The 25,557-nt window shown below is 37.0% G+C and overlaps 1 protein-coding gene across 1 annotated transcript in view; it reads left to right on the top strand.

Annotated features, from left to right (window-relative positions):
• Window positions 1-12,693, top strand: part of MYO3B (myosin IIIB) — a gene marked incomplete at both ends in the record, with an annotated part of 202,185 nt that extends 189,492 nt beyond the window's left edge. Inside the window, 3 exons of the mRNA XM_082285588.1 lie at window positions 10,738-10,844; window positions 11,219-11,265; window positions 12,558-12,693. Coding sequence (XP_082141714.1) covers window positions 10,738-10,844; window positions 11,219-11,265; window positions 12,558-12,693 — 290 coding nt within the window. The remainder of the gene's footprint in view (window positions 1-10,737; window positions 10,845-11,218; window positions 11,266-12,557) is intronic.
• Window positions 12,694-25,557: the final 12,864 nt, after the last annotated feature.

Raw genomic sequence — 25,557 nt, 5'->3', positions numbered from 1 at the left:
GACCCATGGTTTCAAGCCTTTAGATATGCAAATTGTGTTTCTGTAATGAACAAAACCTTAGAGACCATGCTGTTGTGGTTCCACAGAGCCTTTATTGCGCTTCATCATTATGCTAAATTAATACAAATTTCCTGTGTGTCCAGAATTCAAAGTCAATCAAGTGGCTTAATCTCTGAGGGCATGGGATAAAAATGCTATTATTACAGTTTGGAAGAAGGTGAGGGATTACCTTTAAATGTATCCAGGCTATATGCTACAACAGCAACTCTGAAACACAGGCCATTATGAACCACATCTTAATAGAATGTGAACTTACAGATTGCCTCCTGCCCTACTTTTGATCGCACAGACTAATTCTCCACAATTGTATGATGCATTTTTGGCAAATTCAGTAGTTGGCTCTGCAGAGAAGCAGTATTAGAAAGGTATTTGTGATTTGTTACTCTTCTTTAATGCACTGAATGTTTTGACTGTTTTTAAAAGTTAATCTCACTGTTTACTTTTCATGTTTGTTTCATCTTTTTCCCCATATGCTTTGCTTTTCATAGCTAGCATCCACAAGATGAACTAGTGCCAAGTGTCCAGTGAATTTTCTGAAGCATATTAGCACAAGATGTAGCTCTTGGGATCCACAATCTGCAGTTTGAAAACTTGTGTATTAATAGCTCCAAATGTGTTTTGGAGACTCTCTCTAAAATTGATGATACTGTCATGTTATTTAGGATTTGTACTTTAAAATTGCCAAAGCTATTTATTTAATCATATTGACTAAATCATTATCCTAATTCTTTGAAGGAATAGCTGCCATCTTACTGTGCAGAAGTATCATGAGTTGCTCCATTGTTGATGTTGTGTTTGCGAGAATTTTTTTGATATCTTGTTTCTGAGCCTTTTTGAAAATTTCTCATACCTCCAACATGGTGCATGGTTTTACTTTGGAAGACAGGGAAGGACAAAATATTCACTCGAGATCCTTTCTAATCCTCTTTTCCTTAACTTCACTAAATAAATAAACAGCATCAGCAGTCTGAGTCCCAACCATGGCATAATGCTGATGAGACAAGCTTGCATCATGGCAAGCCTCTAAGTGCATGGTGCCTGTGTAGGTGTCGCAGTGTTTCTACTTTAGGGCTAATACCTCACATAAAAACTCATGGAGAAGGGAAAATGGGGCATGTCCAGAAAACTGAAGAATGACTGGCTCTCCTTTGTATTCATCTTTGCATGGAATTTCAACTTCAGCCTTCCAGAAACTCAGGTTGATCTGGTGCACTGCTAACAAAGAGGCAAGTGTAATACAACCTTCCTGCCATAAACAGGTAAAGTTGATTTTGAAATATCTACAGTGAAGATTCTGATATTTGCCTTGTGAGAAGTTACCTCAGCCTCCATTTCAGGTGCCTCTTAGGGATTTGTTCTGCTTGAATTTATTTATTTAAAGTTGATCTCTTTCCTGGTTGTTTGAATATTAGCAACCTTACACCAAAAAAAACCACCAACCAACCAACCAAGAACAACAACACCACACAAACAGAAAAACCCATCCACACATAAAAAAAACATTTCCAGTCCCATCCAAATCTATTTATCCTAATTCTCTCTGTCTCACAGTAACCAAGAGGAAAAGCCTAGGGTATAGTAAAAAAGTAGGGCAAGCAGAGATATTTGCCCAGAACACTCTCCAGCCAAACGTGGTTTGTGGCTCAGGGATGTCTCAATCTGGAAGTGATCTCTTCATATTTAATTGCTCTCGGTAGGCTTTTCTTTTGTGAAGTTCTTCATTAACTTGTATTGATCATACAGCATTGCTCAGTGAGAGAGACATCACTTATGTCACATGATAATGTGAGATAGATATTTTTTATCACCTGGTGGCTATTGTATTAACCAGGTTGTATAGAACTAGGAAATAGGCTGTGGGATGTAGTAATTCCAGCATACCTGAGATGACCTGGTTTTCATCAGTAACTGTCTCTTCTGAAAACATCACAAGCCAACTGTATCATGCATCCTCAGCAGTGGCCAGCAGATCATGGGAGGTGATTCTGCCCCTCTACTCTGCTCTGGTGAGACCCCACCTAGAGTGCTGCCTCCAGCTCTGGGTTTCCAAGCACGGGAAAGCACTTATTGGAGCAAGTTCAGATGAGGGCCACCAAGTTGATTATAGGGATGGAGCACCACTCCAGTGAAGAAAGGATGAGACAACTGGGATTGTTCAGCCTGGAGAAGAGGCAGCTTCAGGATGAGCTAATTGCAGCCTTCCAGTACCTAAAAAAGGGGCTCAAAGGAAAGATGGAGAGAAACTTTTCACAAGGGATTGTAGTGTCAGGACAAAGGGAATGTCTTCAAACTGAAAGAAAGTAGATTTAGATTAGATACTAGGAAGAAATTCTTTACTCTGAGGCTGGTGCAGCACTGGAATAGGTTACCCAGAGAAGTTGTAGATGCCCCATCCCTGGAAGTGTTGAAGGCCGGGTTGGATGGAGCTCTGAGCAACCTGGTCTAGTGGTAGATGTCCCTGCCCATGTCAGGGGGGTTGAAAGTAGATGATCTTTAATGTTCCTTTCTACCCAGGCCATTCTATGATTTTATGAATTAACCAAAAAGCATCTTCCACAACCACCATGGGTGGGAGGGAAAGAAAAATAATGATCAGTTAAGTTTTCTGCATTGTTCAGAAGTGGTTTCTGCCATTCAGATAGTTTGGCATGAATTATTTTTTTCCTGAAGTTACAGTTGTATCTGTGTAAACCTCTTGGACTTCGACTAATTGCCACACCTTTGGAACCCACTATTAGATGTTATTATGTGCAGGGCATATAAGGCCTCCTGTATATTTAACATATGGGAAGATATCCTAAGGACCATACTTGTAGAAGCGTGCTGTTTGTTGACAGGTTTGAATCTTACCCATGTTAGTCACTGACAGTTTAGTTCTTTGGTATGCTTTGTTTAATCTCTGCCTTTTTCCTCTGCAGTCAAATCACTCACAATAGAAACTGAAAGAACTGACAAATACTGAAGGATCAGAACTGTGTTGGAAAGAAAAAAATGGCAAAAGCCAAGATTCTAACTATTTATGGATCTTGTTTCCCAACAAAGTGTATCTAAAAGCCATTGTCTTAGGGTTCAGAGACAGCTAAATGATTGATTTCACATAAAATATTTGTTGTTCTAATTACAGTGTCATCTGGGTCGTTGGCAACAAACAGATGCAAAACCAGCCTTTACATACCATCTTGAAAAACTTATGATTTGCTTAGTGTGCTTTATAATCTAAAGCATATGGCTTTGCATAAAACTGCAGTATCCAAAATGAAGCTGTACGTAATGAATCACTGGGTAGAAGAAAATGCATTGCTTCTGTTACAAGCTCTTTCAGTGTGTGTATTCAAATGGTTCTGTTTAGGGTTATAAACAAAAGGCTATCCTCACAGTTTCAGCAGTGTGTTACAGATTCTGGGATGCACATGACATCAAAGAGGCTACATTAATTTCCCTAGCAGTCTATGGCTCTTGGCACTATGAGCACACTCCATCTGAATAAACAGAATTCTACTTCACCACAGTTGTGTGGGGGATCCAAGGTGATCATGAAGCTTGATTTTGTTTTATTTTATATCTTTCTATAGGATTTTTTACTTCAGATTCTGTGTGTTCAGTCAGTCTGGTAACTGCATTTGAGCTATAGAACACTTCCGCGACTATACTTTGCTAACCCATGACAACTACAAAGCACTTGACACTGAAAATGATTCAATCTAATATATTATTTTTACGTAATGAATCCAGGTAAGAGCTTTAAGTACACTGGAGTTGCTAAGGATTAATCACTCTTCCTAAGCATTTATATTTTTTTTTAAGTAGTTAGCATCTACTTTCCATTAGCAACACTTACGTGAAGATTCAGTAAGGTATTTTGTGAGTTAGCAAGGGCTGAGGTCTTGTAACTCCTCAAAGCACATCTGATTTATTGTTCTTTCCATGCTTGCTTGTCACTAGCAGCATGAAGAGTGCCAGCTCCTATAAATATTCCTGGACACTCTTATGTACAGAAAGGCACCAAGGGAATTTGGTGGCAGGAATGGTTCCCACCACACTAGATCTCATTATATCAACAGACTAGATGGCATTATTGAACATTTGCAGAGGTCTGAAGCTACTGGTAGGTAAGCATGAAGTATTCTGGAGACAATTACAATTGTTAATAGTATTATGTCAATATGCCTCCAGGCTCCTTATGTTACTAGATTAATTTAATCCTCTGATGCCAGAACATAGGTTCAAATGCTTCACTATTAATGTTTTTTATTCCCTTTTCTTCTTTTCCTTAGTTTCTCAGTACCTTACTTAATAGTTTATTTTTTTCCTTTTTCCTCCTTCCTATGGTTTTCTCTTTTCTCTCTTACTAACCTTAGAAGGGAAAAGAACATAATGAAGACATACCTTATTACTCAAGTCACCAAGGAGTCTTGTTCTTTATTCTCTCCTACCCTGTGTTGTTGTCTCTTGGTGTGGTTTTGCCTGTACTGAGATTAAAATTTTACAGAGGCAGTGTGTTTATTTTCTATCAGCCTCCAGCATTTTTGCAGAACTACCATAATATAATTGAATTTATAGTATGTAGCATAGACACAATAACTTCATTATTTCCAAATGAAGCTACAGATTATTCTACAGTATGTGTTCAGTGAAGCCTATTAGACCTGCTATCCTGTCCTTGTTTCTGATACTTTTATACTCGGTAGCGTTAACAGGCAGTGTACAAATACCCTGTGATGTGGGCCAGGTATCTCTTCATGTGTGCTCATACTAAAGTCACACTGACTGCAGTTTAGGACAGGGATATGCAGGATAGTTCTGCGCTAACCAGATTGAGTATGGCAGGCAGACGCAGCAGGAGCTCAGTGGGGACTAACTGCTTGAGTATTCACTCTGCTTTCCAGGCACATTTTTCATTTTACTCCCATTTTGCACTTTACTCCTGTTTTATACTTAAGGTATGATACAAATTTGTGCATATGGTGGAGAATCATGGGAATGGAAAAGGAAGGAAAATACATTTGTATGAATAGTCATAGCCAAACAGCATTGTGTGCCCTTTGTAGATGGCTCTTATTTAAAATAAAGCTGAAATAACGAAAATCATGAAGTCTAGTTAATTTGCAGTAGTATTTACTGTGTAAGTGATGTTCAGTCAGTCCCATTTAACACTGATATGAGTGGGACCACAATCATTAGCCCCTTGAGTCCTCTCCTTGAACAGACTTGCAAAGCACACAAGAAAATGTAGTTGTTCCTTGAAGTCAACATGCTGCACGTAATTATCCACTAGCATCCAGTCCAGGAGGAGGAGGTATATTATCATTGTCTGTGAGGTCATTTCTGCATTTGCCTAAGACTTCAAGAGGAAAAGTGAAGTTAACTTGATGCCTTGAAAAATGATTCAAAACTGGAAACTTGAAAACATCAAAATACATATAAATTATCAAAGGAGAACAAAGACAATTTTTTCCACAAAAGTCTTCTCCCCAGGCTATTACAATGCTTTACATAGGCATGATCAATATATCCAGGCTTGAGAACCAAAGTCTTTTGGAATAAATTAGACTGGCAGGAAAAGAAACAAACAAAGAACAAATTAACATGATTTTAAACATTGCTTAAATTTTCATGAATGTAGACCTTGAGATGTTATGATGAGATCCCATGAGTCTGTGCTAATATTTGCTTATAATTAAGGGTTGCACTTTCATGTTTCATCTGATATTATAGATTGGAAATCAGCTACATGCTTACTATTTTTCTTGGTCATACTGATTTCTCTACTTTATTCGCTTAGTCCGTTAATAATATATATGATCCCCTAAATGGCCCCATTACCTTTCCTTTAACAAACTGCTCCTTCTCATCCTCTAAATCTCCTTGTTTGAGTAATTAGGAAAAAGCTAGCCTTCCTGTGATACTCAGTTTGTGTTCACCTATAGCAGTAAAAGAGCCAAGACTAACCCCTCCCAAACCTTCTTTGGGTAAATGGCTTCAGAAGGAAAATGAGTGTACTCAGCTCCACTCTTTGATCAATTGTGACGGATGAAGTCCCCTCAGCAAGGGAATTGGCAACACAGCCTCTTTGGGGCATTGCCACACTGGCAAAGAACCTTTGTGTGCATTCCTTGCAGAAAAAGTAAGACGTCAACCAATTTTTAGAGCCCCACGTGTGCTGCACCACCCTTAAAACAATCTGATTCACGTCAGTTTATTTTACAAGTTCCAAATGCAGTAAAGCTGCTTCCTCACCATTTCTGTGCAGAATTCTCCATATTGGAAAAATTAGCAAGATTATCAGCATCAAGAGGTTTTTGAAGCAAGAGTTTAGATGAGGAGTTTATGGAGACCCTAATTTCATTTCAGCTAGCAAAATCTGATGATTCTGTTCCTCTGACATGCCTGCCCAGCGCCTGGTACCCATGCGTTCAATACTAAGATAATCAAGACAAGAAGGACATCTAAGATGAGATTTTCAGTGAATATCAAGTGAAGTCATCTGCCTCATGGGAAGTCACTAAAAAAATATGTTTTGGCCACTACTGTTTTGAAAGTATTGGTCAGGGCCCAAATCTTAGATGCAAAAGTACTTGTGTCAGTGCTAAAGAGCACTTTGAAGTCTTTTGTTAAATCTTATGGCTTGGCAGTTTGTACATTTCTGAAAGAGTCCTTTGCAGTTTATGGAAATGATGGATTTTTAAACAGAAAAATCTTCTAAATAAGATAAGGCATAAGAAATCTGCTAATCATCCCCAAGCCAAGAGATATTGTTAAAAGTGTCAGTATAATGAATATGATGGCTAATTGAAGAAAAATATTTCCATTTCAGCCATAAGAAAACAAAGAAGAATCATGTGGAAATTCAGAAACTATATCCCAGAATTTAAAAGATCAATACAGATCTTCTGCAGACTGAGAGTTCTGATAAAAAATTACATTAGAGAAATTAATTCCTGTTAAGCTAGACGTGATCTGTGTCACATCTTCAATGGTTTTTAGCTTAAGTCAAAACATGCCTTTTCTAAAAGCTTCTAATCTCAACCCGAGTTTCCATCATACTGCTAAATATTTTTTCTCCTGATTGATTACTTTCAGTATGTGCTGTATTTCTGGTCTAAAATTTTCTTCTGCTTCTGACCATTAGTTAGTCTAGACTTTTGTTTTCAAATGTGAAAAACCCTCCACTTTCTATATAGGGGTTTACACTTGCTTCAAATAACCTCTTAACCTTCTTTTGAAAAAATGAAGTAGAACAGTCTTCATATATTTCTCACCATATGGCAGATTTTCCAGATTTCAAATCGTTCCTGTTCTCAAAACATTCTGCCCTTTATTGCATCCACTTTAAAACAATTCTGTACACAACAATAAAACTGTTTTCCTGTTTCTGTTGAGTAGTCCTCTCTTCTTTGCATCCAGTCTATTTAATATTCAGCTGAATATCTGTAGTTCCCACATCTCTCCTGGAGACACTGCTTTCCAACTATACAATTCCCAGTTCATAAAAATGTATCTCAGATGTTCGACTTTGCATTTAGTTGAAAAAAGATATCTTTTTAATCTGTCCAAGCTCTGCAAGGTTCTGGTTTTTTGGCTTGGGCTCTTATGTATCAGAGAAATAAAAAGGAAAACCAATAGTGGTAATAGAGGACTAAACAGAAACTCCATCCATTTCTTTACTTAGAAATACTTCCTACTCCAACCGCTTGATCCATTAGCCAGTTTCTATTTCCCTTCACTGTAAGCAACATCAATTTAGTGGTGTCTTTAGGGAAACATCCACATGAGCCTACTCACGCACGTGTGTCAGCCTCTCTGGGCTCAAGCGAGAGGAGGATGCCCAGAACCTCAGCTGCTCTACGCTCCGATCAGCTGACATAGTGCACTTCGCAGAAAGCATTGTGCCTACTCTCTGTTATTTCTGCACTGCAGTAAAGGATTTATCAAATAAGAAATTGTAGCCTCACAAGTTTCTCTGCTCAGTTACAAGAAAAGGTTTTCTTGCAGACAAAAGGGGGTCAGATCTCTTTCTTAAAAAGTGATGCTGAAGGACAACCTGAAGAAAGTGCATGTGCTCACACTCGCTCATCTGGTCTCCAAATTTCTAGCAAACTAAGGAGCCTGGATGTGCCAGAGGCACTTGGCACAATTTCTGTGCAGTATAGACAATACCTTGTTAATGATACTGGTGCTGCTACTATTGCTATTAAATTACAAGTGACTTTTTTCTTATTGGTGGCTTTAAGTTTGTCATCAAAGCAAAATATTTTAGAACAGCATTTAAAATGCCTATGCAACTGCTGAGTGTTGAGCACATGTTAATACCATTTTCTCCAGATATGGTAGTTTATGATAAATGTTACCAGATTTTGTACTGTTCATGTAGTGTGCAACTAAGACAAATGGGCCCACTGAAAGGGTATTTCCTTTGGAGAACACAAGCTGCAGACCACCCATAGGATACACAGAAATAATTAAGTGTCAGGATAAAAAGGTAGAGCAAAATATTAGTGACTCAGAATCCTAATGAATAAAAGACATTAAAAAAAACCAACCTATATATATGTGTGTTTTGAAAAAAAAAATGTGAAGGCCTCAAGAGCACTTAGGGGAAAGGAAAAAAGAACACTCCATCACATTATTGTACTGTTTAAAAATTTCTAAGTATTTGTGTGCTGTATTTTTACAAGCTGCAGAGAGATATGTGAAATGACGCAAAACAGTGAGGACCTGATTTCGTACCAGCCTCTTTCTAGAATAAAAAAAACTTCATTGAGAGGTATTCAAAAACTATCTTGCTGTAAGAAAAAGCTCAAATGGCCTTGCAACTGAAAACATTGCTTGCAATAATTGCAGACCCTGCTGTCCTGAGAAAGAAAGCTCTAAGATCAATTTGAGTAACTTTCAGAGCAGAGAGAGGCTAGAATGTAGTTATGACAGGTCTTCACAACATTTTCAGACTTCAGAGAGAACAAAATTGCACTTATATCCTATCTAAATCATAGTGAAAAAAATTTTCAAAGAAACAGATATTATTTGGGCACCCAATTTCCTCAGAATTGTTTTCTGGTACAGCTTCTGCCTTGTCTGGTTGTATACAATACACCCAAGTAGCAAAGATTCTGGCTCAGCCATCACAATCTCTTTAGCAAAAATATAAAGGTTTACTTAACTTGAAAGTATAAAGTATTGAAGCATTGGGTATTAAATTAGCAAGCAGCATGAGTGTATTATTTTAAACTTTTTTTGTTTTCATGGATAAATATAACCTTTCTCTATAAAATCGAGTTTGAATTTTAGACCCAGCTCTGCAGTCAATTCCCTGGTGGTCATTTAACCACCATCCCTCCCAGGTGTTGTGATGGAATGAACAAGTGCTCCTCTCCCACGCAGACATTGCAGTTGCACACTGAGAGGAAATTATTATCTTTAAAATTTTATTGTTGAGAGGGAGAAAGACAGTGAAAGGAAGAAAATCTCTTAGAAAAAGTCTGTCTTTTGGCTGAAAAGGCCAAAGTTCAATCATCTCCTCTACCTCATCCAGATTGCAGGTACAAACTGTAAGCCTGAGTGCATAATAAACTTCCTTTGTAATGTTACCTGCTCCTTAAGGCCAGATCTTGTCAATGGATTTGTGAGATTAGAGCCCTGCATCTGCAAAAGCCATATTAACTTGAGATTTGAAGTGTTTAAAGGAACTCATGCTACTTGATCTTTGTGCTGGCCTTTTGTATAGGAGCTATTTCCTTGTGCAGTATGGAATGCAAATGTATAAGATGTATATTTTTCCTTTGGTGCTGCCAAACCCTGTTTTTATTCATACTGTCACTAAAATAATTTTCAACAGGGAGATATGAGAAAAGTCAAAGGCATTGGAAGAATAATTTGAAAAGTAAATTACCTTTTGTTACCCCTACAATATTTTTTTAGTAATTTACGTATCCTGAAAATAGTTATCCTGTAATCCAAAGTATGTACCATGGAAAATACCTGGTAAAACAGAGTACGGCACACCATAATGTCTTTTCTCCTTAATACTAAAAAAAAAAAAAAAAAAAAAATTAGCAAGCTGTTAGTTCTATTCAGAAACCCGTCTGAAATATTTCCTTCATCTTTAAATTCTGCTTTCCAGATGACTTTAAGCAACTGTTACTTTACAGCACATCACAAATTATATGAAGAAAGTGTAATTCCAAACTGGTTCGGTTAATCTGATTAAACAGAGAGCCATGTCAAGAAGGTAGCCTTTTTATATAATGAAAATGATGATAATAGACTAAGTCTCATCAGTCAAGAGACTTTATTACTGTCTACTGTAGAAAAACTATTTTGTTGCTGCTGAATTATGCGTCCTTAGCTAGTCACAATATACCTCATTTCCTGCTTAGATAACAGAAGATATTAAGATAAAGTGTGAAAGGAATAAGGAACTGTGTGATATAGATATATGGAAGAATAAAAAATGTTTAAAAGTGAAAATCAAGTTCTGCATAAACACTTGCATTTGAACTAAGTTCAAAAGAGAAAACAAAGACTCCCAAATTTCTGTTTGCTTACTTTGGATAGAACAGACTTGCTAATAAATCCAGGACCAAATAGGACAGAAGAAAAGACCATTTACAGACTAAAATGTGTTAAGACGTTCACAGCACCTGGCACAGCTTAAAACTAAATTGTGTTATCTTACTGTAGGTTCAGAAAACTGTCTTGAACAGAAGCTGAGAACACCTCGTCGACGATGTCAGCAGCCCAAAATGCTGAATAGCCCTGAGGACAACATGTACTATAACCAGTTAAATGTGAGTTCAAAGTGGCAATAAAGCTGTTTTACTGGCTTTGTTTCCAGTTAATAATTCTGTTATTAATACCTGTTTCAGCCCCTCCAGCCCCACCCCCACGTTCTTCTGCTCTCGTCTTGAACATGTGCTTATGCTCTTTATCTGTTGCTTTCATGTCAGGATGTCTGCCTTCACGGTGAATAATTGATGTGGTTTATCAAAGACGAGCAAGATGCATGCTTCATCAGGCTCACTTGAGCCCTTTGATCAAAAAAATTATGCTGTGACTTCTGATATTATCAGCATCTGCTTGCATTCAACACAAAATCACTTTGAATTAAAAATTAACGACTTGCTGCTTTGCTTTGACTGTGTGTTCTTGGCCCTCTCCACAGGGAACTCTAGAATATCAAGGGAGCAAGAGGAAGCCAAGAAAACTTGGGTAAATATCTATCTTCTTAGTTCTAAGCAACTGTAAACAGAAGAAGTCCTTTGTGATATTACAGAATATGCAAAACTTTCTAGAGAGGTTTCTAAAAATAAACAACTAACATATTTCTGTGCATTGATATTGGACATTTTCTGCAGAAGCAAATGTAAAACTTGCATGTACTGCTGTCTGCAGACACTAGAACTGATTCTTACAAAAAATGCTCCCCAGGTCTCTCTGTGTACTATTACTACCAAACAAAACACCAGCATTCTTCATATTTTTAAGTGTGTTTACCACTAGTGAAATGTGCCAAGTGAAGAGTGTTGGTGCTGAAGGTGTGTGACCTAGAACCTGTCCAGAAGCCCTGCCATCGCCGCAGCAGCACACTTGCAATGGGCCTCTGCCTTCCTGGGGGAGCACACGTGAGGAGCTGACAGAGAGGCCACTCCGCACGAAAGGGAGTTGCTCCTTCTCTGTTGAACTGAGACAATTCTCATTGTTACATGAGCAGTTACCACCTGGTATAGGTAGAAGAAACTAGGCTGGCTCCTATACAATTGCCAAAATATTTCCCTGCCTGATCACATAGACTGGAGAGAACTGATGGATGCTTGTTCTTGCAGACACATTTAGTCCAAAAATTTACCAGGACTTTCTGTATTGTTTCCTCTGGTTTTTATTAATCTTCTGAGTGCAACTGTATGAACAGAACGTCTTTGAGTCAAGGTTAAAGCCCAAAATTTTGCATGACTGTGCAAGATTTGTTTTTTTTTTCTCTCCCTCTCCTAGTTTAAAAAAGTTTGTATTCTGGGAATAAAAACACTAACATGGGACTGCTCATCATACATCGCAAAAAAATGAAAGCCCCTTGCTGTCAATAGGGCTTTTCCCAAAAATTGATGATGTAGTCTTTGGCTCACATTCACAGCAAGCCATCATCTGAAATATGATACCAAAATCATATCCTACTTGTGGAACATATACAGACAAAAAAGCCATATTGCTCAAATTAAATGCCTATTTGATGCAAATAGTTTTTCTATCATTCTATACTCCCAAACTGAAAAATGAGATTGCATTTCACTGATCCTCAGAACCATTGAGAATATAATCATAAAATGTAATAGCACTTGAAATATGTATAAAAGCTGTATCTTGCTCATCAAATCATCCTATCTTTTTTTTTTTTCCATTCTTATACTAGGGATTTGCATTTTTACATCCACAGAATAGTTTCTATTTCTGAAGATATTGACAGAGTTAAATTTTAACTTAAGGAGTGTTGTTTGTTTACTTTTAAGCCAAATCAAAGTACTGGATGGAGAGGATGAGTATTACGAATCATTGTCAGCTGTTGAATCTACCCCTGAAGATGATGATTTTCTCAGCTCACCATCTCCTCCTTCTTCAAGAGATGTGTCTTTTGCTCAAAGCTGAACCTCAGTTATTCTATTGACTAATACTGGTAAGAGTATTTTATGCTGATGATCTCTTCCAGTTAACTTTGTTACTGTGTGTTTATATAATATGTTAAAAATACCATGTTAGCTAGTTACTTTAGTTCACTGATTTGGACCTGGGTTGGCAGCTGTACACTGTCACATTTAGCTGTATTTCTATAAACAATTCCAGTAAAGGGGAGCAGCACTACCTGGATGTGTTGATGTTGATAATGGACACATTTCTTTAGCAGCAAGATTAGTTTATCCAATTCTGACCCCTTCTTTCCTGCTTCCCCCTCCCCTGGCTGCTGTTCCCACCCTGTGCCATTCCTTCTGTTGTGCTGGCACAACCGGTGGTAGAGCTGTGTGGAAAGTAAGATCAAGGAACTGAACTAGATTAAAAGAACACTGTACTAAAAATTTTAATTTGGGGTCATAGTGAAAATGTTTTGTATTTCATTAGACTGATATTAAACATTGTCCTTTATAACATTCTCTGCTGTGTATGACTTTTAATACTAGAAAAATGTACAGAGTAAAATTATCTAAAATATAATTGTGTCTCAGTTTACCTTGCAAGTAGTTTTCTTACAAAGTATTAGTTTACTGTAAGTCTAACTTGAGGAATTACTTCAAATGTAAGAAGTAAAACAGTTTTAAGGCTAACGTTTCACACACTGCTTCATATAGTCCGTGTGACTGAAACCATCATTATGACTAGTTATTCTTGTTATCCATGCAAATATTTAATTTATTCCTTAAACTGTATCTCTGGGCTCCAGTGACTCCTGCATTTCCACAGCCCTCTTGTATGTAGCAGAGGGGAAAAAAGTCACCTGCAAATTTCTCTACTTGCTTTTCACTTTCTTTGAAAATCCTTAATGAAACTGTGTGTGACTTTCTATGGAATACTGAGATTCTTTGCCACTTACTGTTTCCATGGCAGAAACAAACTGTTTCACCTTACTTTTTTATTTCTGGTTCAGAGACACAATTTTGATCTGTGACCATTCTTTGCTTCTTTTCCAGACAAGCTCTTGTCAAAAACTTTTGGAAATAAAATGTTTTCGTTTACTGCCTTACACATTTGCTCAAAATGATTCATTTTTTCTTTTTTGAAAAACCATAGTGATTAAATCTGACCATGTATTTTACAGACCTAGTTATGATTCTTGTTTTTATCTCTGCTCCAATGAGCTTACCCTGATCTGTGCTAATAGATCTTCTTCCTACTGGAGATGCATCTCACACCTGTTTCTTAAGCTACATAATTTCTTACTATCAATGTTCCCTGGCATCGGTTTTTTGACCACAGGACAAGGAAAGGTGGCATGAGAAATGAAACCCAAGTGCAGTCAGGATAACCGTAAACCAGAATAGGGTTCAAAAGAAGAAAAAGTAATGAAATAGATAGTTCCACAAAAGCTTTGTTTCTCCTAACAAACACAGAAATTGTTAGGCCGGGCAGATGAGGATGAGTGAAGGATTCCAGGAAGAAAAATTCTTCAGTCATTCTTCACCCAAAATGTGAGAGAAGGTTGAAACTGGAAGTTATAATCCTGACAGACACGGAAGTCTTTCAGTTCACTCCTCATTCTCCTGTGATGTACATTTGGGTAGGTGTACTTTACAGGCACTTAAGAGCCTTTGAAATTTAGGAACTCCTTAAACAACAGAGATTTGGTGAATAGCTGCAGATGAATTAATGGCATTAAAAAATGCAGCACAAATAGAAATGGCAACTAATATGAATGCATGGGTACAGATCAGTTTCTTTACATTTTGTCAAAATGCAACGAGAGTGAGTATTTGTTATGATAACTCATCAAAATTATGTCACTTTTCCTATGCAATGTATAAATTTGTTATATATGTTAATTTGTAACATATCTGGATGGAAAATAACAGTATTTTTAAACAGTCAAATTACTTGCTCTACTCTTCTATTGGCATAGATCACACAGAGTCCTAGCAATATTGATTCTTTCTGGTTCCTTCCTTTTTGAAAACTGTTTGGGAAAATAAAGTTTTATTGTTACTGCAATTCACACCATTATTCATAGTTAAGAGTTTATAATTTGTTTTAGTTAAATGGCAGTGAGGTTTCCAGATAGGTATTATGTCACCTGCCTAAAAACCAGCAGTTTACCTTGCACTGAGTGATGCATTACTCTCAGTAGTTAAGTTCATAAAGAAGTAAGGGAAAGTGAAAAATAATATATAATTCAGTGAGGCACTTAAGCCAAAGCCTAGTCCCATTGAAATCAATGAAATTTTGGCACATGATTAAGTGCTTTGCTGAATGGGGGCCCAGGTTAACAAGAGCAGCTTCGGAGCAAAAAAGAATAAAGCACAGGCAAAATGCAAAAACTCTCTAAGTACATCCCTTAGGTTTCTTCCTTTCACTTCTTCAAATTGTTAAGCTCATATCAATCTCAGCCATCAGAAATGGACTTCAAAGAGATTTTAAGCAGTCTTTAATTGCATGGAAAGGGTAGAATACAATATTTTCCTTGTTATATGCAATGCCACTATCTACATCTACTATACTTTTTCAAGTTAGTTAGTGTCACTAATACTTTAATACTGAATTTACTACCTAAAAGCTGCTGTTGAGTAGTATGGTTTCATTCTTGCTGCTTCTTAGCTAAACACTGTGCACAAAGTCAGTCTGTATATTTTGTTCTTTCCTAACTTACCCCCTTTCCTTGTTTGTTTTCACTTCATCCTCAGCAGATGACCCTGTGAGGTGGTCTTCTCTCATCCTGATTTTAGAGCACATATATGCTTTTCAATTATTAAAAGTCTTGCTGTAGAGCCATGTAGTCACATTATGACTGACCAAAGAGTTGAAATTCTGTTGTCATATTGGTAGAAGTGTGTGTTTGGGTTGATTGATTTGTGTGTGAAAAGGAGTACAGGAGGCATGTCAGTGTGATGATCCTGGTCAGTGGAAGCGTATCAGTGTGAATTGCTTAGATTTTCTCATTTGGCTTTGATACCATTGAGGCATTGTTCTGATTTATTTCCTTTCATGTATATTATCCTGAAATGTTAATGTATTTTGCTTAATAGTTCATAACGTATCCTATTCTTAATATTTTATAAAAGTAAAGAGTTTAAATCCTGTTAGGTAGAAGAAAATTTCTTGGACAGTGTGTAATATATTAAACAGTTTTCAGCTGATGGAAGAGAAAAGGATGAAGCTCAACAAGGGATTTTAGCAGATTTCTTCTGTAGACCTTAATGACACTAGAAACTGGTTCTTGCTAAGGACAATTTCTGCCTTTTGGTTATGACAGCTTAAAAACTTGTCTCTGTGCCAAAAAAAAAATCGGGCAGGGAGCTTTTGGAGATTAGCCCCTTTCATTTGGTAATTTTAAATGTGCTTCTGACTTAAACATTTACATCACTTTAGTAACATAAAGGGGCCTTAGAACAGGAGTAAATTGCAGCCATCTTAAATTTGCCCTCAATGTGACCTCCCTCACCCATACACTGTAAGAGTTGTGGAAAGGGCTTTTGTGCACTGAAGGTCTTTTAAGTGGCCCCTATCAGGCTATCCAAGGATTTGTTGTTACTTAGAAGCTTATAAAATGTGGCTATAAATGATATAAAATGGGGTGGTACTACTACCTATTTTACACCATATAAAAATTGATGTGAAAATAAGATTTAAGTCCAAATTTTAAAATTTCACCTTTAAAAAACATTATAATTTAATGTTTATACCCGCCTGTTCTAAGATTTGTAATTATATAGGAATACTGCTTTTTTGTTGTAAAATAGTTACCAATGAAATAAATAACTCAAGTCTACCATACTCTTATTTCTCATTCCTTTTTTGATTGTCTCAAAACAGAAGGGGAGTTTTGAGAGACAGCCAAACTCTGAAATTTTTAAATGTCTTCAGGTTAACCAGATAAATATAGTGCATACAATTGAAAATAAAGCCATATGGCACAAAAGTATCCTCCTATGAGACATGGGTAAGTGGTTTTAGTACCAATATATGCATGAGACATGGCACATACTAAACTTATCCATCCTGCTTTTAGCTCTGACAACAAAATATGAGAAGTAATGTCAGTTTTGTTGTTAACACTAGAAATACATTTTGATAACACACCTTTTCTGTAACGGTACTCACCCTAGGAGGAGTTGTAGCAGAATGCATACTTAACAGAAACTGTTTCTGCTTGACAACAAAGCAGTACTCCCAAACTGACAAAAGTAACACAGGATGCTGTGAAAACCAAAGGCTGGGGAGCAGCCCTCTAGGTCAGGGCTAAAGATTACAGAAAGTGAGAGGCTTTGTGTCTCATTTGTGATGGGCACTGGAACAGAGAAGGGAGAACATTGACAATTCGTAATAATAGAGCACTGTGTCTTTAAATGCACAGGCTGATGCCTAACTCATCTTAATAGATTTGTCAATAATTATTGGATATTATTTTATTACATGTATAAATCCAAGGTCAGCCAGAACAGTAAATATATACATTGTGTTATCATGGAACTGTTTATTGTAGTACTCATACTGTGATGCTGAAGGACATAGGAGCAGATAAGTGAAAAGCATATCTTGGAGTAATGTTTCTAGAAACCAGATTACATATTATTGATCACACCAGTAATAGATAAATCTCTTGCTTTTGTTTGGCAGGCTTATTTTTTAATTAAATTGCAGAGAGATATTATTTTTTTCAATAATTTAACTAGGATTTTTTAATATAGTTGCCAGTTGGAGATGGCAAGTAGGTAGATCAACATGTGTGCTTTTTTCTGCAAAAGATCCAAACCTCAATTTCTGACCCATTACCAGTGAGAATCTCATTTCAATCTCTAAGTGAAAGTAATATCACCACAACAAAGATTGGATGTCATCCATTGGGCTGGAGTTCAGTGCTGGGAGGCAGGCCGGCCTGTCACAGCTGTTTCCAAAAATTGTTGTGCTACTGATCATGGCAAGTCTCTGATGAAGACCTATCTAAAACTGGAATAGTAGGACTGGGAGCCCCATGCTGTCTAATGCACTGGTGGAGATGGTTGAGGCCAGGACAGAGGTAGTAGAATCTTGAGGTTCTGGTGGAAGTGATCCTCAGAAAGCTGGGTGCTGGAGTATAGCATCACAGTACAGCTGAGAAATGGTGAGATGGAACGGCTACATTGGGGCCCTTAGCAATGGGTAAGGAATGGAGGTACTTCCACAAAATTGTGTGACATGGTTTATTTAGTGATTTTTGGTTTTGCTGCTGCTCCCTGTTATAAGCAACAAAGTAGCACAGTTATGCAACTGGAGAGATTATGTAAAGACTTCTATGACAAAATGGCACTTAGTGAGATCGCAAAATCTTTGAAACAGAAACTTGTCGTTTTGTAATTCCTATTACCCTATGAATGAGCACGCAGTTCTTGTTCTGTAGGATTAGTTTGATGGAAGTTTACATCTGAATTCAAAGGTAAGTGCTGTACATAGTGCAGGCACAGACTTAATTTATTTTATTAAATTGACCTGTTAGAAATGAAGTTTTGAAAGAAAAACAGAATGGGAGGTTTCGTAAAACTGTAACTTTTGATAACTTGTATTACAATCTCTAGCATCTTCAACTCAGTACAGATTTACAGCTGAGTTCCAATTTGAAATTGGTATTGATTGATTATGTTGCTCATTTAACATTCCAGCATGCAGCAACGATCATGCAACAGACTGTGATAAAATGGGATGTGATCTAACAGGACGTGACCGATGGGATGAGAGCAAAACACTGGGTTTGTTAGTAGTGCTGTGCACTAGCTCAGATTGGCATCTTGTGTGCTTTGATTGTTCATTTCATTTTACTGTCATCCTACTGAGTTGAACATTTTAAAAGACAACGGTGTTTTTCCATCTGTAACTTATGGAAAGACAGATGGATGTGGACAATCTCCACCTACAGCTCCTTGACTGAATGCCACTGCGCACTTAGTGGTAGAGAAATCCCTTCTGGAAAATTAGAATGTTTTAAAATATATTATATTGGTTTTTTAAATGTTTTTTTAATGTGGGAACTTACAGATTTTTTTAATTCTTTTTTTAATGAGTAGAAATAAAACAAACTGGTTCTTCTCAACATAGCCACTATATTATAAACACTGCTTCTGTTACACTGAAGTTAATCCCCAGTCCTGTTACAAGAAACTCATCCTTATTAAAGTAACATTAAGAGCTTCTTTTTATTGATCTGCTCCTTTCACTTAATGATAGGAACTTACTGATGTTTTAATAATAACCTTGCATGCTTTATCTCGTTTTACTTCAATGTGTGTTACAGATAGATGCTATGGAAACTAACTTAGCATAAACATTTTGCAGATGTCTTTAAAGGTTAAGGAAAAAAAGATTTAGTTGCACTGCATGTTAACAAAGATGGCTGAAAAACTGCAAGATAAAAGAGAGCCTCGAGTATGAACATCAAAGAATTGTTAATGACAAGAAATACCATTAGGGTTAGCATCCCTTTTGTTTCAGCCCCTTCACACCTGCAGTGTGTTGCAGATTCTGTCTTTGTTGGCACATCTGAATTACTTCCATTAGCATTTATAGAAAAGTGGCTGCAAAACAACAGAAACATACTCCTGGTTTTCTCTGTTACTCCAAAAAAGTCAGATATTAGGTTCTCTGTGGGTTTCCTTCAAGGTACAGTATCTTATTGTAAAGGAGACTATAGACCCAGGATTCCGTTGATTGCAAATGAGCTAGGTTGAAAGGAGAGGGGAGCTTTTGATACTGCTAGAGAACTAATATAAGCAACTACAAGAAGCACACATAAGAAGCTCAGACATTAGCAATAGCAAAATCAGAGCGTGAAATTCAGATTAGCCCTCCACAGGCTGTGAGAGGGAGGGGGTATCGGAAGACTTGGCATGGCTAAAGGTGTAACCTGTTTCATTTGGCCCCTGAAAATTTTTAACAGATGGTGGGACCAGCTGTCTTTTTCAGCCATTTAATAAACTCTTCAGTGGTAACAGTTTGGGAAGTGGGGGGTTTTGAGTTTTAGGCCAGAGGAAAAAATAAAGAAATCTGTCCCAATTGTCTTTGCCAAATAGAGAAGTCTGGAAACATTATGAAAAGTTAAAGTGAAAAAGCTAATTGATGATACTGTCCTGATTATATATTTCAGCAGAAGAGAAAAAAAGAACTGCCTGTGCCCAAGTGGACCAGTGCATTAAAAAAATGCCTATTATGTTGTTATCTTTATCTGTCATTTTAATTTCAACTCTTACAAAGAGGCACATAATGAGAAATTTTAAATGAACTGTAGAATGAGAGACTGTCTTACTTTTTGAGACATGATACTATGTTAAAGAAACAGGCAGGGTGATCTCCTATATTTAGAACAAAAAATACCTTTTGGATAAGATTAGGTTTACACAGTCTGCCTAGGTGAGTACAGCAGTGATTGAACTTGAATAACACAGTGTTATAAAATGACAATAAACTGCTCTTTGAGAAACATACTGTGTTGAGCCTCTAATAAAAGCCTTAGTGATATGTGGGATTTTATTTATTGAGAAAGTTTAAAAAAAAATTCACTGCAACTGTATTTCTTCAGTTAAATTAATTTTTTTAAATTAACATTTCCAACACAACACTTAAATGGCAATTCTCAATTATATGAGATGTTTTATTTAAAAAGCATGTCTAGTGTCTTTGAACAAAACAGTTCTTTTTGCACATTTACATGCTACCCAGCTGAGCAGCCAACCCTTCCATTTGACAAGGGCTTTGTTCTGCCTACAGGCCTATTATAAGCCCTAGATTGTTTGCCCTTAATAAATTGCAACAATAAGACAGAAACCTCTTTCAGGTTAAGAGAAATAAAACATGTTGCCTACATAGCAAAGCATATGAAGTTTAATAATGACAACAGAAACATATCTACTAAATCTCATTTGCTTTACTCCTGGATCACTACGGTTAAGATAGTACAAAAAGGTTAGCATCTTTCCATGCATCAAACAAAAGATTAAACAAGAGTGGGACAAAACAACTCTAGCTACAGAATATTTTTTTCTTCACAATATAAAATCATACTGAATCCTATGTAAAGAGACTAGTGGGAACTAAACAAAAAGAAATATGAACATGATTAAATGTAGAGAAAAAATACGTTTTTAACTGAAACAAAGCATGATTTCATATTATCAAGAGGAAGAAAAGAGTGCAAATTATTTAAATGGACGAATTTATACTATTCTCCAATGTGTTGGTGTGTGTCTGCTTGTGTGTGCCTTTCAGGCTCTCCACCGAAACACAAAGCCCTACCAATTTTGCTTTTATAGGAGCTAATGGGCATTCTTCAGTGGCTCAAGTGTTGGTGGAGAACGCGTGATCTTAAACAAGATTGTTAAGCCCTGCTTCTGAGGCCCTATTGGTAACATTCAGCTGTCAGCTGTGTTGTGTTTGCTGAGATTGGTAGAGATGGCTACCTCTGTTGAACCTAGATCTGCATGTTTTTTACGCTTAAGCTGGAAACTCCCAATGATTTTTAGAGTGTATCTGCAAATAATGGAGAAAATAGGAGGCAAAAAGGACAGCATTCTGTGCTCCCTGTGCAACAGTACAATTGAAGAAGGTGAGCACACCTGTCATCAAATCACTGGATATAAGCAATTTGAAAGAGTTTTCTCTATTTAGAAACTCATTAGTAACTCAATACAGTGCTTTCAGAAAGAAATTCCAATCACTGTTCCATTTATAGCTTACTTTTTAAAATTCTTTTTTTAATTTGCACATGGAAGTTCTAAGAATATAAGAATTTCTTTCCTTTGATTCTAAGAGAAGTACATACACACAGTACTTGAAAATGTTGCTGACAGGCTAGAAGTGATAAAAACTTTCAAAGGAAATATAGTGTTTATGACAGATATTGATTTCACTGAATTAAAGGCTACTTTTCTTTCTTTTAAGGTATTTTTGAGCTATGGACAATACTCTGAGGACTATTAGGTATTTTCTTGGGAAATTTCAGTATTTCCTACGGAAATTTCTGTTGCCATTTCTTCTGCTCAGCCACAACATGCAGGAAACATGGTCATAGTTTTTCTCTCTGTCTTCCTTTGTGTTAAAAGAATTAGAGGCAGATTCTTCATTGTCTTTGCCACAGTGCAGTGACAGGGTGCCAGCTTCACTGCTTCTTCCAACTGCTGCACAGAACCAAATGGAGAGCACATAATTTGTTATTTCTGAGAGGGCAAAGCTTTCTTGTTTCATCCTGTGGCTTCCTACAGTGCTAATCTCTGTTGTGTCCAATTTCTGGGTGACACTTGGAAGACGACTTTCAAAGGATGGACAAGAAGAGAGAAGTATTAATGGTCTTTCATAAGGGAATTAATGGACTTGGGGACAATGGAGTAGAAAACTTCTATGAGAGAGACTTAGAAGCAAAGAGAGGAAGCTACTTGAGACAGGAAGAAAAAAGACATGATAGAGGCCTCATGGTAGAGGCAACCTTTAGTAAATTTTGAAGATTATTCTCATCATATACTGTAATAAAGCATTAAATCATCTTGCAGACTGTCTTAAAATGTATGTAACATCTATAGTAGAAAACCACTTTAAGATCCTTTGGAAGCTTCTTGAGAAGGCAAGTTGGTATAATTACTGCAACTACGAATAGATTTGTTTAGAACAAAATTACAAATGGCTAGTAATTTGAATTACAAAAGTAAAGGCAAATAAAATGTTCCAGGTGTAAAATTCCTACCTTTTCTACAATAGGAAATTTCTGTAATACAATCTGTATCTTGAGATCTGGTTCCCCATTCAAAGATCACAAAAAAAAAAAAATCTTCAATTTTTGATGGTTCGAAGTAAAACATCTTTTTTCTTGTTTTTTCTAGGCCTGCAGTACTTCATCAGTCTCAGGTTTTTAAATTATTATTTTATAATCATTATCTTACATCTTACTGTAAGCTTTGGAAAAAGTCTTCCCTGTCATAAGTTTACAGAAAATATCAGCGCAAGAAAAAAAAAATCTGGAATTAATAATTTTCAAAAACAGTAATTGTTCAGCATGCTAGAAATTTAGCAGTTTTAACTTCAAAAAGATAGACTAAGAAGCAGGTGATAAAAATCCTAAGTAGGTGATATATAGTATATATTATTAGCGAAAGTTTCTCCAGGTGTCTCTTTATAAATATGATACTAGATGGTGTGATGTAAATATCTTTTCTTTGATTTATCCATCATTTTTATAAGCATATTGAAGCAAAAATAGTGATAATCCTTCATATGAGGAGATTGTTTTCTTTCTTTTCTTCATTGTGGGAATGATGTAGTCTAAAAAAGAACTTTTCCCCTTTCACTGGGGTTCATTACATTGCAAGAAATTATTTGCTTCTTTAGACAAACTGCACAGAGATGGATATCTCTAACATATATTTAAGTTTTCACCTTCAAATTAAACAGAGCAAGAGATATCAGAAAAATACCCAGACATCAAAACATATCACTTTGATTTTTCCAGATCAATCTTGTAAAAACCCTTGCTTCTCTCAAATATCTAAATATAGATACTATTATTTTCTCCGTATGTAAAGATCTCAGATGTTTACAGCCCATTTACAATTAAATACGTAATCTGCCTGCCCAGCCAGACTAAACCTGGGTACTTTCATTAAAATCACACTGCTTTTCGTTTTGACAAAATAATTAATCAGTAGCTGGAAAATGTGTTTACCAATAGCTCACATACACTCTTGAGAGGCAGGAATACAAACTTGTTCTCAATATCCTGTAAGTCTTCATTTAGCTCTTTATATATGAGTGTATATTGATAAAGGACAGCAGCAAAACCTGGATTGAAACTTAGGAGATCAAGGAAGGGTGCTGAACAAGGGTTAGACAGAAATAATTGTCCACATCCTCTAAATTCTTCTGAATGGTCAAGAACGAAAAATACCCCAAACTTCTATTCCTCTTTTGTACCCTCCAGACTTCCGTTATGTGAACATGCCAGTTACCTCATAAATAATGCCTGTAAGATTGTTAGAGGGAACCAGCCAAACATGGATCAACAAGATGCTGGTAAGGGAAAAAACAGTGTCCCAAAACTTAGCTGATCCAGCAATATAGTGTGTTTGTGCCTCATGTATTTGCAGAGCATCAGATTCACTGTGTTGGATCATATACAGCTGTAGAAGTATTCACTGGACTGAGGGGAGGAGAAAACTGGCATAGAAAGAGGGTCTATCTGAGGTGGAGGAAAATTGGCTCTTCTAACTATTCCCATGTGTGAGCTCAAGGAAATACAGATGATAGTGTTACTTAATTCCCAAAGCTGTTTCAGGAGCAAAGCTTGCAGATCTGTCTGCAGGGAGGTCATCACCACTGAGAGTGGTTGTTTTGATGAATTGGCAAGGGAAACTAGCGGCTTGGACAGAATCCTGTAGTGAAGAGTTTGCTAAAGCAGAGAAAGGATGGGCTGTAAAAGTAAGCAAGTATCTATTTATTTCTGCTCAGTATGTTTAGTGTTAGAGTTACAGAAGCACATTTGGTTATTAAGTACAGCCCACCTAATGTGTATTTTGTCTTTGTAAAGCAAGTGTGTTGGGCTCTGGTTTTTTACTTATCATATGCTCTAATCACTGTCCAGCAGGAGGAGTAAAAATATAGGCATTGGCTTATTGTTTTATTTGCATAGGCTGTATGTTTGTCTCCTCATTGCCTCCACAGTCTCATTGCTGCCCCTCTGCATGCCCAAGATTATCTGGGTTTTACTCTGTCTTTACTCTGAAAGATCAACGATGGCTCATAATTCAGAAGTCGCTAAAAGAGTGTGCAAGTGTCAGAAGAGACCAACATGAAATCAGGGGGATGGGAGGGCTGTAGAAAAGAGTTTGGATTTTGCAAGGGAAATTAGGTGGAACATCATATTGTTTGGTCCCAAGTTGTGTGCCTCTGCTCATCAGTCCAACTCCCTGCTCTTCAGTAGGGTTAATATATGACATAGAACAAGGTACGTGATCACCTGTGTCGCCTTTGATTAAAAAGCAATAATAACATAGTACCTCTTTATAGAGGAGTTGTGAAGATAAATGCTTTAAAGATGATGTGCTCAATGTGACTAAAGTTCCTCCCAGTACACTCACTGCAGTTTTACCACCTTCTTACTCAGGACTGTCACAAGATTTTGCTTGTTGATCCCATTTCTGTATTTCCACCCATCTCTGCAGCTGCACTCCTGTTACTCAGAAAAATAATCCTGAATATTCCTCCCACACCTGTCTGGTGTATTCTTACATATCCTGTCTCTGGTAAACTTGGTAAGTTGACAGAAGTTTACAAAAAGAAGAAAGGGAAACCATGAAGAATAATTGCTTTTCTGGCTAGTGGCAGGAGAGAACGGGGAAGTGGAAACAAAGTTTCCATGCCTTATCTAGGTTGAATGTATGTATGAGTTGAGTGTCAGAGGTGGCTGTATATGGCTGCATAGAGTGAAATGTTAAAGAACACCCCACAGAGATGAAAACAGCTTCAATCAATTGCTCAGGCTGAGCTGCTCCATTCATCTTGGTATTCTCCTAATCAGTGTCCCCAGAATTAACATGTGTAATTCCATGCTCATTCTTAGCTCCTCTAGTCAGTCTTGGTGCTGGTGTGCTGTCTGCTTGGAGATTACCTTTTCTGTCCACCTGGATGGTTAGGCTTTTGCTTCAGACCCCTCCCAAAATGCTGGCTTACATTCAGACACCTGACCAGTAGTGTTAATTCAGAGTCTGTATAGCTCTGTTTTCGTTTTCCTGCATTCCTCCTCTGCTGTTTTCCAGTTGCTGATGCTTTACTCAGACCACTGCAAATAGTGTATAAATGATA

The sequence above is a fragment of the Coloeus monedula genome, assembly GCF_965178545.1.
Source record: "Coloeus monedula genome assembly, chromosome: 7".
Taxonomy (NCBI): Eukaryota; Metazoa; Chordata; class Aves; order Passeriformes; family Corvidae; genus Coloeus; species Coloeus monedula.
Note: the sequence above shows the minus strand (reverse complement) of the source record. Positions and strands in the feature narration are given on the sequence as shown.